This window comes from Manis javanica, chromosome 5, assembly GCF_040802235.1.
Source record: "Manis javanica isolate MJ-LG chromosome 5, MJ_LKY, whole genome shotgun sequence".
NCBI lineage: Eukaryota > Metazoa > Chordata > Mammalia > Pholidota > Manidae > Manis > Manis javanica.
Genome location: NC_133160.1, coordinates 73,579,585 through 73,592,945, shown reverse-complemented (window position 1 = coordinate 73,592,945; position 13,361 = coordinate 73,579,585). Strand labels below are relative to the sequence as shown.

At 33.0% G+C, this 13,361-nt stretch overlaps 1 protein-coding gene across 1 annotated transcript in view; it reads right to left on the bottom strand.

Annotated features, from left to right (window-relative positions):
* Positions 1-525: 525 nt before the first annotated feature.
* MYOZ2 (myozenin 2) overlaps positions 526-13,361 on the bottom strand; it is a 36,529-nt gene continuing 23,693 nt past the window's right edge. Inside the window, exons 4-6 of the mRNA XM_036993082.2 lie at positions 11,798-11,927; positions 7,146-7,329; positions 526-956 (exon numbers count right to left, since the gene is read on the bottom strand). Coding sequence (XP_036848977.1) covers positions 722-956; positions 7,146-7,329; positions 11,798-11,927 — 549 coding nt within the window. The 3' untranslated portion in view covers positions 526-721. The remainder of the gene's footprint in view (positions 957-7,145; positions 7,330-11,797; positions 11,928-13,361) is intronic.

Genomic DNA, 13,361 nt, shown 5'->3' with positions numbered 1-13,361 from the left:
ACTTTAATCAACACACAGCTTTGGGACTTGTGGAACTTGAATTCCAAGTACATCTTGGTCATTAAAACTAGTAGGATGACATTCTTGAGTCATTGTCTCTCAGTCTCCTTCACTTCATACTAAATGAATATAATAATTCAGTTGTACTCTGGAGAATGTCATCTGGAATAATTATCTAATGAGTTAGCATGTTGAAAAATACTAATGAAAAGACTTCTAGGTATTTTATTTTATCATGGTCACCAGAATGGAAGAAAAGGAAATCCTTTTCTCCATCAATAATGTTTGTGCATTATCTTCCACAACTTTCATCCCTTAAATAAAACTCTGAATGAGTGTAAATATTTGCACTTATACTATTTTAATTCTAGATTCTATTTGAAAAACTCAGGAATATCTCATACTAAAGGAAATAAATCTGAAACCTTTTATTTTCAGTTATTCTTCTAGACTTTCTCAATGAAACAGCCAGGTAGTTCAGACCAGGGGAAAACAAATTTATGAATAAAGACAAGTGAGTTAAAATTTTTTAAAACAAGATTTTGAATTGTTTATTAGTGTTTGATCTGAGATTGAAATTAAATGCCATAAAAGGAAAATTGCTAAACTGCTATTAAATTATTGCTACTAATGAAGAGTGCAAGTGGCTTTGCCAGTAAATAGGATAATAAAACAGTAACATTTATGTTCAGTGGTTTTTGTGGCACATGTAACTTTATTTTCATAGGTCTTCTGATTCTGGTACAGTGGTTTCCTCTGTAGGCTCAGTTGTTATCACTATAGGAATATTCTCAGATATCCATCCCTTAGGAGTCCTATTAAAGGACCGTCTGCCAGAAAGAGGATTGGCAAAGACCATAAACCTAGGATCTGTTAGAAGTAGCAGCTCAAAATCTGGAACCTTGAATTTAACCATTTTTGATGCTTTTTCAAAACCTCCAAATGGGGTGGCAACTCTGTGGGAAATGGAAAGAAAAAGAATGTATTAATTATTTTTCAGATTTATCTGCCAGAAAATAGTAAATATAATTCATGATATTTTGAGCATATTGTTATGTTATATTCTTAGTGTGGTTTTCAGTTGTTGACCTCTGAGGCAAACATTTCCATTTAAGGACTATGCTTTTATGGCAAAACAGATATTTGATAATAAACTGGTGAAAGGTCCCATTGTATGTACTCTTAGTTTTGGATTAAACTAATCTACTCCCTGTACCCTGAGCTCATGGCAAACAGTTCTTGCCTCTGTGCCTTTGCAAACAATGTTTCCCCAGCTTGAGATATTTCCTCCCAGCCTCCTCTCTACCTGGGTATGTCCTGTGGCCTTTAAATTCTAACTTCCCTCCAGCTTCCCAACCCACACTCCCTTCCTCAGCCAAATTCCTATCACATCCATTGCTTTATGTCAGTCACTTGGTGCTTATGATATGGTACTTTGTATAGTCAATTTTTTTTTTCATAATATGGTTTGGTTTGGGTCATCTGTGAATTATAAATTCTTTGAGGACAAGAAATATGTCTTTTAAATTGTCACTACTATTGTTATGCTCTCACACTCCACTCCACTTCAAAACCTCCAAATTCTTCTATTTGTCTTCTGAATGAAGTCCAACTCCTATCTTGGCATTCAAGGCCTCACATAATGTTCTAGCTTTGTTTGATTTAGCCATTAATTAATTTATTCATTTGGTGCCAGGCACATTTCTAAGTGCTGGGGATAAAGCAGTGAACAATGTAGTCAAAAGTCTGAGCTTTTTTCTGTAGTGAAGGAGGCAAACAATAGAGAAAAACAAACTGTAGACAACATCCAATAGTGATAAGAGCTATGCAGAAAATTAAAATAAGATGATATAATATGCCATAACTGAATGAATAGATAATCAGGAAAGACTTCTCTGTAGAACTGACGTTTACACTGCCGTCTGAAGGTCAGAAGTTAGCCATGTACGACTGAAGCACAGCGTTCCAGGCAGAGGGAGGAGCTAATGCAACAATCCCAGGCAGAAATAATGTTGGCGTGAAAGGAAGTACTTTCAGGAAAAGAAAGAAGGCCTAGATGAATAGGAGAGAGGGATGGAAGAAGGAAGAGAGGACAGAGAGGCAGGTTGTGTAGGACTTCGTTCAAGTAAGAAATTGAATTTCGTTCTAAGTGTGAAGGGGAACCACAGGGACCACAGGGGGAGTGATGTAATCTGATCACACTTTTATGAAGATCAGCCTGCATGCCCTGTGAACAGATTAGAAGACGGCAAGAGTGGAAGGAGGGAAGATACTGTTGCAATTCAAGTGAGCCAGGATGGCAGCTTGAGTTTCAAGTGTTCCACGAAGATGGGGAAAGTGGGTTGTTTTAGGATGTGTTTTGGGATATTAATAGGATTTGCTGTTAAAATGGATAAAATTTGCAAGGGAAGTATGGAAATCAAGGATTACTCCTAGGTTTAGAGATTTAGCAACTGCCTGGTGGGAGACAGTGAGGAAAGGGTGATATGTGGGTGGAAAAATGATCTCTGTACATGCCAGGGGAAAGGTCTGTCATGCTGGTTTATCCCTACCCTCTTTCATGCACCCTTCGTTCCAGCTAAACTGACCGCACTGCTTGCTCATTTCCCTTACACTCTCTCTCTTCCCTGCCTTTGCTCGTTCTTTTTTGCCCCAGAGTACTCTGACTTCTATTACTACATTTTTTAAATTTCCTTTAAATTAGATTCTCAGTATGTTATTTAAGTAACATATAACTTTCTTCTTAAAGCTTTCCCTAATCTTCCACAGCCAGAAGTAAGCTCTTTCTTCCCTAAATTTCCATGAACTCTATTTTTACCTCCCCTGCAACCTCATTTTCCATTCCTCATTATATGCATTGATATCTCTGCCTTCTTTCTTACCATACTGTACACCAAGAGGACTGAAATTCTCTCTAAGAGAATTTTTGTATTTGTAACTAATTTTGTATTGTATTGCTTGTACTTAGAAAATCCTCATAAACATTTGGACAATGCAATTGACAAGACTATATAGATTCCCCAATATATGGAGCTTATTTTAAAGCCTGGAAGAGAATTGATTTTCTTCATAGTTCAATCACTCTCATCTTTCTTGAATATCTTGATTTCTGTGTGAGATAGTGAGGAACTATGGAGTCTGTTTTGATAAGGAGAAGGTGATTAGTGGACTTTGAAAAATGGAATGGATGAAGCCTTATTGAAGTAAAGAATAAATGAAAAGTAAAGATACAATGTGATAGAGAATGGGATGCTGGAAGTTGAGATTTTTGAAAGTGACACAAGTTTCAGTAATGACAAATTTTAAGAAAAGCCAAAAATGACTGAGGTGGGGTTGAGAAAATTATCCTTAAAAGTGAGATAGTCAAGGACTTGAAAGGGTGGGGAGTTCAATGGACTGTACATGGATATTGAAGCCACCAAAAAAGCTGGTGACAGCAATAGTGCTGGGGAGTAATAGTACTGGGGAGGAAGACATATAAAATCTGCTGTGAGGTCAGTGTCCACAGAGTGGATAAATGACCCCAGTAATGGCTGTAGCAGCTGTAACTGTGCCATATACCATAAAATCTCATGTCTTGTTGGCCCATAATTTTTTTGTTGCACTCTGGAGAGCAGTATGTTTTATTTTCTACTGCATCTGTTCTCAGGATGACTGACCTTATAGTATTTTTCCCAAGTTGCTGTGGAAGATAATAACAGATAATAACTTGACTGATGCTGTAACCACAGTCTGATACAGTATTTAGCAATCATATCAGTATATCATTTGTTGATTCATTTACTTATTATTTATTCATAGAACAAATTACTGATTACTTATTATGTCTAGACACTGCTATGTGGGGAATTCAAAGATGGAAAGATAGTAGTAGATCTCACAGATAACAGTGAAACATGAGGTAAAAACAGCACATCCTGGAATAAGATAAGGAAGGATGTCCTGAATGCAGACGAGTTTAGGGTAAAAAGCATCCTAGTCTGCCTGGTGGTTCAGGAAACATTTCTTAAGCTTAGAGCCTGGGTTCAGGACCACCCACATAATTTGTAGGGTGCAGTGCAAAACGAAAACTCAAGACCCTTTGTTAAAAAAAATAATGGTTAAGAATTTTAAGACAGAAATGGCAGAGTATTAAATCAAGCATAAGCTCTTTAAAGCATGAGACCATCATGCAATTGCACAGGCTGCAAATCCATTCCTGGGATTTTAAGAATACTGTATATGGCTACTCATTGGATACAGGAGACTGGAATTGAACACTTAAAGATTTAGGCTGAATTTTGTCAATTAATCTTGTATTTTTTAATTGCAGAAATGAATTTTACTCATTTCTTTAATTTTTTCTATATTAAAGCAAAGAAGAAATGTTCCCCGCCACAGAAATTTAATATTTGGGTTTGGCATTTAGTGCATTGCTTTTTCCTTTTTATCCGCCTCTTTTGTTTTTCCCTCCCAATTTGTGGGTCATTTTCTTCTCTTGTAAATGAAAACATTCCCTCCTGTTTCATCACCCATCTCCCACCTCCTACCACTGATCCAATGAAAGTTTGCTCTTTGAAAAGCAGTTTTCTTTTCTTTGGCATCATTGAGACTATATCCTGTTTGTTTGGATTTTCATTGCCCTTGGCACATAAAGTAAAGAAAGTCCATTAACAGAGATGTTTGGCATTCAAAGTGAGAGACTACTTGTAAGTTTTTTAAGATCTCTGAAAAATAGTTTCGAGTTTTAGTCAAAGTTAGTAAAGCAAAAATTTCCACTAAAATATATGGAATATTCTCTGAGAGATAACTGTGTATCTTTATAATTCTCGTAACGTAAATTCTTCAAACACAGATCTGACTTAAAATGATTTTTACACTTTATCATCTACATAGTGAATAATAAGCCAATTTCACTCAGACTTGCAATTAAGAAATGTTTCTTTTCTTGTTTATTTTGATTGGTCAGTAATAGGATTGTGTTTGTAAAAAATTAATAGTGCTGGACATATAATACACTCATAATAATTACCAACTTTTCTATAAGGTAAAGTATTACATAAAAAGGTTGCATAAAATGAAAATAGATACCTGCTATCATTGCTAAAAAAAAGGAAAGAAAATAAATTATTTTACTAAATAGAAAATATATGTTATATGTTTAAAAGTACTTTATCATACCATCATAGGATTTATTTTACAGATGAGGAAATTAATACAGGGAGAGGTTAGGTGACATACTCAAAGTCATACAAGCTTTTTGAAGCAGAGCTTGAAACCTTTGCTCCTAGTTTACTTTTTCTCACATGGGTTACAAGGATTTAATATAGTATATTATTAATACAGTATTTAATAAAGTATTATTATATAGTAATTTACTTTAGCATATTATTATTAATACTGTTTATTTAATATATAAATATAATATTTTAAAATACACTCAAACAGTACAAGAATACAAAGTTGTATTATATTATGAGCCATTTTGAAATTATGATTAGACTTAGAAGCTAATTCTCACTTCTGTTATCATTGCTGAGTACTGTTAGACTGCATCTGATGCTTATATGCCTTATTAACAGTATCTAGTGATTATGTATAATAATGTGGGGCTACCAAATAATATCATTTCACTCTTTGCAAGAACTAGGAATATTTGGAAACTGCTTATTTTCTTTCTGTTGTTAATATATTGAATTATTTAAGAAACAGAAGGGGAAATGACATTTATTATTACATTTTACTTTAAAAATATATGTATCTAATAGTTGTTGAAGTTCTTTGTCTCTCTCACACACACACACACACACACACACACAAACACACAATTTGTTATATTTACAAAGACCTTGATTTAACACAGGGAACCACATTTTGAATTGTGTTCATTGATAAATAGCATTCACTTGGTATTTACATAATCAATAAGCATTTCTTTATAACCAAACCAAATACACCAGTACAGTTGTAGAACTGGAAGCAAGCTGCTCAACAGGCATGAGAGAGTGAAACTGCAAGGTACACCAGAAGTCACACAGCATCTCTAAAACACTAGCTCAAAAATAAACCTCAAGTATCCCATCATTCTCTATTTTTTCCTAGTTTAACTATTTATAATTTTCTGCACTCTTGCTTTAGAAATAAGTTGTATCATTGATTAGAATGGGCCCCCAGAGCCACTCCTCAGTTCCTCCTTAAATTGTATGGTTCACTTCATTTGTGCAATAGATGTAGTGCTAATACAAATAGTGTTACTAGTAATGCTAATAGTATTAGGTAGAATACTGACAGATGTATTAATAATAGTAGATTAATACTAATACTATTGCTATAGTAGGGTGTGAAAACTAAGATTTTAATAGTACAATAATTTTCAAAGTACTAAAGAGGATCACTATTTAAATGCCGCCTTTGTGATACTCTTCTGTATATCAGATTTACTTTTCATTAATTTTTAAATGAATAGCCTATAAATTGGGTCTGCCTTTTGTGCATATGAGACAGCATAATAGGGATATTTTACTCTAAAATGAAAATAAAATGATCTAAGAATGGATTATGATGCAATTTAAAATATATCTAAAATCCCCACGGAAAGTATAAAATATGAATAACAGGGCAGAATAAATGTCCATTGTGTAAACTGTAATGCAGATCTTATTTGGCAATATTTTTCATAGTATATGTTTGTTTTGGTTTGTACATGTGCTGGAGTCTTGGGCCATAAATTCATAAATTACCTTTAATGTGGTTCATAAAATTGTAAACTGGAAACGGGCTACACAGTAATTCTCACTGTCATCCTATATGTGAATTCCAACTTCTGAAATTCTTGAATAGCATTGTCATTTGAACACATAAACTAATACCAGCCTTTCAATGAGAAATTATTATTAAAATAACATTTTCAAATGTGAAAGATAATGTTATAACAGTAATAATTTCTGGACCACTTTTTTCAGTTTTATACTAAAAAAAGACCAAGGTTTGGTGTATTGGTAATATTGCGAAAATGAGACCTTGCCTAGGCTAAGGAGTTACCCTGTATTGTCTTGATTCTATTTTTAAAAGAAAATTTTTTTCTATCACAGAATTCAGCTCTCTATACCATGATATAAAAACCTTCATATTACATGCCAAAACTGTCACCCAGGATAATGAATTACCTGTTAAAGCTCCTGTAGTCAGGCAGTTCTGCCTTTCCTTCAGGCTTGAAAAGTTTAGGGTATAAAGCCTCCAAAAGCTCTGGGTCACTGCCAATGGCCTGTTCCCAGGGCGACTGATAGTACTTAGGGACAGCTGTGGCGTTGAACCTCTCAGGAGGAATTTCCTTCAGTGGGCCAGAGTATCCTTTGGAAAAATATAGAAGTAAATACAGGGTGCCTGAGAGTTACTAAACTGTACCTAACATTTTACTATGTTTAGCTTTTCATGCAAGAGTAAATTATGAAGAATACATTCTTCAGAATGATCTTTCAAAAAAGAGTAGTATGAAAGTGCTAGACTTCCTTTAAACTCCTTTATACTTAAAGAATTTTCAAAAGAAACTACTTTGCTTAATGTTTAGTTTTACCAAATCATAGTTATATCTTCTTTGGCTATCTTAGTATATATTTGTCCAGTTAAACTATTCATTTAATTTAAAAAATGTGTCCCTTACATTAATTTATACTAGGCTTTAGATAACACAATGAATGTATTCATTATAAACATATATATATATATTTTTTGAGTGTCTACTGTGGTCTAGGCTATGGGAGAATAGCAATGAAGATAAAATCTCCCTCCTCTCAGAGATGATTTTGTAGAAGTAATGCTCAGGTTTTGTCTGTCTTAAATTGCTGAGTGGCATATAAACTGTTCAAGCTTCAAAATAATAAAGCACTTTGTTTCCACTGCCTTGGTTAGGCCCCGATCTTATTCCTTGATGTGTCCATACCATGCTTACTTTGTGAAGATTTGTTACCTAACTTTTCTGCTTCTGGTCTCACTACCTCAACTTAGTCTTCTCACAAGAGCTAGAAATTTTCTGTAAATGCTATTTAAAAATCATGCAAATTCCTGGCATGAACTTCTAACCATGTTCACATGTATCGAGTGACAATCTTCAGGTTTTCAAAGGCACAGCTATCAACTCTCCCTGTATACTATGCTACTGCTTAATTACATCCTTCATGTAATTCTCTCTTCTACCTTGTCAAAATCCTTTACCATTTGATCACTCCTACTTTTGGGTTTTCTTGATGCTCTTTTCTTCTCTAAATGTTTTCTGTTTTCTGTTTTCTGTTAAATCATGCGTATCCTTTCTTTACACTAAAGAGTTTATTGCCTCCAAAAAATCTTGTTGAAAATTCCACCTCCAGTTAGTTATTTGTTTGCAGTAATTTAATTTTTTTCTGATTGCCCTCAGTATCCAGTGGTAGTCTCTTTTAGTGGGCTTCTTTTCTCAGATTGCCACTTAAATATGAGTGTTAACTCAAAGCTCTTTCCTTAGGCATTACATTCTGCCTAGAAAATTCCATTTATGTACATGGCTTTAGTTATGATGTACATATTGATGATTCCAAGTTTTGATTTTTAATCTCCAGACCCTTCTATTCAACCACTTATTGTATGTCCAAATGAATATGCACTTGGCACCTTTTAAAACCTGTTTAGACCTATATGCATCCATGTTTTAATACATACTGCTTTTTTATATTGGTCATCTTAGTGAATGTTATCATTTACCCTCAGATGCCTAAGACAGAGCATTATCCTAAACTCCCCTCATCCTCACAACGAATCACTAAGTTTTACCAGCTATACTTAAGGATTTCTAAAATTGTGGCTCTCAAACTCTATGTTTCTGAATCACCCTGGACATCTATTTTAAATGTCGGTAATTGGTTCTTGCCTTTAGAGATTTGGCTTCAGTGAGTCTCAGGTATGGCTTACAAATCTTATGTAAGTGATTGTCACACAGAACATTGGGAAACTTTGCTTTAGAGAATCTCTTTGCTCTTCATTCCCATTACTACTGCCCAGATTCAGCCTTGCCCATCTCTTGACGGAACTTTCCCAGTAGGCTTTCTGTGAATCCATTAGCTCTCAACCCCTCTCACAGGCATCCTCTACACTGCTGCCCGAGTGCCCTTTCTAATGGAAACTTGATTATGTCACTCACTTCCCTTTCTCAGGATGCCTTAGTGGCTCCCCACAGCATAAACGGAAATTACTCAGCATGACACACAGGGCCCTGCCCACCTGTCCAGCCTTGTCTCCTGCCATTCCTCCTCTCACATTTTATGCTCCAGAACCTGGATCTACTTGAAACTGGCTCTGTCCCCTTAAGCCTCCCTACTTGTTTCATTTGTTCCCCATACCTGAGGTGCTCTCCCTAATTCTTGGCACCTGAAAATTCCTATTTAAGCCTTAGCTTGAGGTTACCTATCTATGTAGTCATTCCTGTCTCCCACAGGAAAGTGGAATTATTTTTCATGTGCTGTCCATCTGCATGGTATGCAAAACTCTGTTATCATAACTACCACATTTTATTTCCTATTCTTTTCCTGAAGTTGATTAGATATTAGCCATATAGAAACTGGAAATTTTAAAATTCTGTATTTAAAAAAATTCCTTGAAATCCCACTACCCTAATATAATTACTTTACTTTTGTGTATTTTTCCCCAGTTTTTCTTTACCCATAAACATAATGATCACATAATTCTAGTGTATAAATGTAATTTGGTATTTTATTTCTAATTAACTTTGTTTCAAATATTTTTGAATATTTCTACATCATCTTTAAAATCATTTTAAGGGTTTCATAATTGTTGCATTAAGGATTAATAAATGATCAATTTTTTGCATTTTTAATATTCCAATTTATTTTTATAGATAATACTAATAAAATTTTTATTGTCTGATATACTGAATTATTTATAGTAATGAAGGTGCATATCTTTAACCTCTCAAAAATTCTATATTTCAGCAATGCTACATGTCAACATTTCTTGTTTGATTTTTAAATGTTTTCAGTGTAATTGATTTAAATTCAAAAGAACTTTACTCCTGTAGTATTATGGCATCATAATTTGAGAAAAGTTGACTTTTGCAATCATAATAGGCTAATCAATAAAAATTTTTGCTAAATTGGGATAAGCTATCATTTGTTTCCTAAATTACCAAGATGGAAGGATCTATTACTCTTGCTTCATGTCAAATATCTGATAACCTCAAAACTCTCTTCTCTTAGTCTATATTATAGAGATATTTTCTAATATTTAATAACTGGATATTTAGCTTTAAGTAACTACATGGATTTATACTTCTAAACTTTCTTTTACTATATAAATATTTATATATGTATATATATACATATATACACATGTATATATATTCTTAGAAGTAAATAAAGTGTACATATGATATTATGTTTTCACAGAGATAGTGAGACAATAAATATGGTGTGAACATTTGTCCTATGTATGAATTCTTTCAGGGTAGAGATGAGTTTTTCTATTTCTTTTTCAATTACGTAGTTTATAATGATAACCACATAATAAAAGTTCTAACTTAGTGATGAGAATACCAATTGAACAAACATAAACTTTTCTATATGTCTTCTCTACTATTGAAAGAAAAAAACCCAAACATTTCAAATGTTAGAAAGCAAGAGGTCACAGTACTTAAGTCAGATTCTGAAGCTTGTTTTTCCCCATATGCTTAATGGTATATACGTAGAATCTGTTCCTTGCTTTTCTGCCATTAAAAAAGGCTACTTGAAAGTTATTTGAAAATTTTATTAAACTGTTTCACTTCAAAATTGTATGCATTCTAGTTATTTACTTGGTCCCCTTCAATGTTACTGCATCTATCAATACTTTTTCTCACTGTGTTCGTCAAGAATGTCCCAATAAATCTAAGCTCATTAATGATTGACATTCAGCTTATTTTTAAATAAGATTTAATATGTTACAGTTGCTTTACTTACATATTGTCAAAAACACTTGATATTTCAGAAGAATCCTAGGAGTACTTTTGCTAAATTTAGTTTATTTTACAAAAATATGTAGGAATTGCTAATTTCAAGATAAAATACTTGAAATAAAAAAAATCTATACATTGCTCTTGAGAAAATATTTGGAGATAGCTGCTGTCAATTATTTTGAAAAAGTATTGTCTGAATAGATCAGATAATTTTTGTGAAATTTTAATATTTTAAAATCTAACAATACTTTTGAATAGCTTATACTAACTGGATAAGGAATTGCTTCTCTTTTAAGATAATAAAGAACAATCTTAAGGAATTGCATTTAAGGTCCCATAAGGGGGTAAAAAGTAAGGAAAGCAATCTCCTCAAGGTCACATCATGTGAGTCATCTGTAAATTTGGTACCAGACCTGGATTTAATTCTTGATCAGTCAGTATGAGTTTATAGTCATTCATAACCTCAGTTTCTTAATTTGTGAAATGAGGATATGTCATAGAGTTATTGTGAAATGTAAAGAATACAGTATATATGAGAGCACTTCATAAATTGTACAGTCCTACAAATAGAATTTCAATATAATTACAAATGAGTTCATTTTTAATATAACAGATGATTGTTATATCAAATACAACGGACCATCTAAAGAGCATAAGATCACTAAATGTTTTACATGATTCTTTGAAGTCTAAATCTTTACATATGTCTTTAACTTATACCCAGAAGAAATATATAATGAGAAAAACTGTTATCATTTAGACACCATTTATTAAATCTGAATGACTTGAATAATATATTTAAGTGCACAGCAGTTTTATTATTCTATTTGTAAGGGGTTTAGTTACCTGGTGCAATGTCTTCTGGATTTGGGGGACTTCGTAGATCTGGGGTGTTGGGAGGAGTAAACGGGGCTTGTTGTGAACCACCTTCCAAGTTGCTTCCATCCAGTTTCTCATTCTGCATGGCAGTATTGTACTGTATTTGACCAAAAGTAAACTCTGCTGAAAACTCAACAATATTAGACACTCTAATAGGAGATACCGTATGTGCAAGATTTCATTTGTATATTTAGAATTTAAATATAATGTCACTTCATTATTTCATGGGGCTTCAATAATTTACATGGAAATTGGCTAAGCTATTAAATGAGAAATTTTACTGGTATCAATCTAAGATCTATTTTATAATGACCATCCACTTAATAATTAATTGAACCCTACTGTGTACCAGGCACTGTTTTTAGGACTCTGTATTAATTATTTAATATACTGTTCACAACATCCTTTTATGGTGAATCTTTTTAATTTTTAAGTCTTTGCTAATCTAACATAGAGCATACTAGTCAAACATTTGGCTTCATCATTGTTACATTATTTTATTTATAGTTGAGATTTAATTAGGTCTTAAAATGTCTTGTTTTAAAATTTAATCAGAAATTTGAACAGCAGTCATGAATAACAACAAAAATATTTGTACTTTAAGCTGCATGAACTAGTAGAAGGAAGAATTTGGGATTTCTAGAAATGAAATGCTTAAAAGAAATATTTGTCTTTTAAATTATAAGGTCAGTGTTTACTATTATAATTTAGGGTTTATTCTATGGTAATAATATAGCACTTCAAAAACAGTCAGTTGGCATTAATCAGAGAAAAGTAGACATTGTAATAGGTTATGCTCTCATATATGGCTAGGCCTTATCTCTATAATAAAACATTGTTTTAATTATTTGTAAGAAATATGTGTATTTTTTAAAAAGCCTATTTACTTAAGAAGTGCATAAAGTCAAATTATCTTTTAACTTTAAAAAGAAAACTTTAGCTGATAGAATAGTAAATAAAGACTAATATGAACTTTTTTGTGTGTGACCAAAACAAAATATTTTTAATGCTTTTTCATTTCTATATTTATAAGATTATATGGTAAAGTACAATGTTATACTTTAATACTTATTTAACTTGATAGAAATGTGAGGATAAAAGACTATTTTGTCCTAAAATACAAATAATTAAAGGCTGTAAATTAAGGGTCTCACTTGATAAAATCTAAAGGAAATAAAGTTTATTCCTATTTTCAGGTTTCCCTCACCCACAGCCACTCTTTAGTTGCCACTTACATTCCCCTAGTTCTCTGCAGCACCACGGGGGAAGTCGCTGTGTAGGGCACATGTTAACAATGGTGAGCTGGTGCGTGGAAAGGTACAAGCCGGCATAAGAGTTGGAGCACTGGGCATAAGAGTTTGCATTTTATTCAACAGGCAGTAAGAAACAATTTCTAAAGATTGGAATAATGCTGTACTCAGAAACTTTAGTATTCAGTATTTTGAATGTAGCTACTATTATCCTAAGCATTAAACTTAATAGACTAGATTAGTATTGTTTTTCAATTCTGAACCCACACCACCTCTTTAAA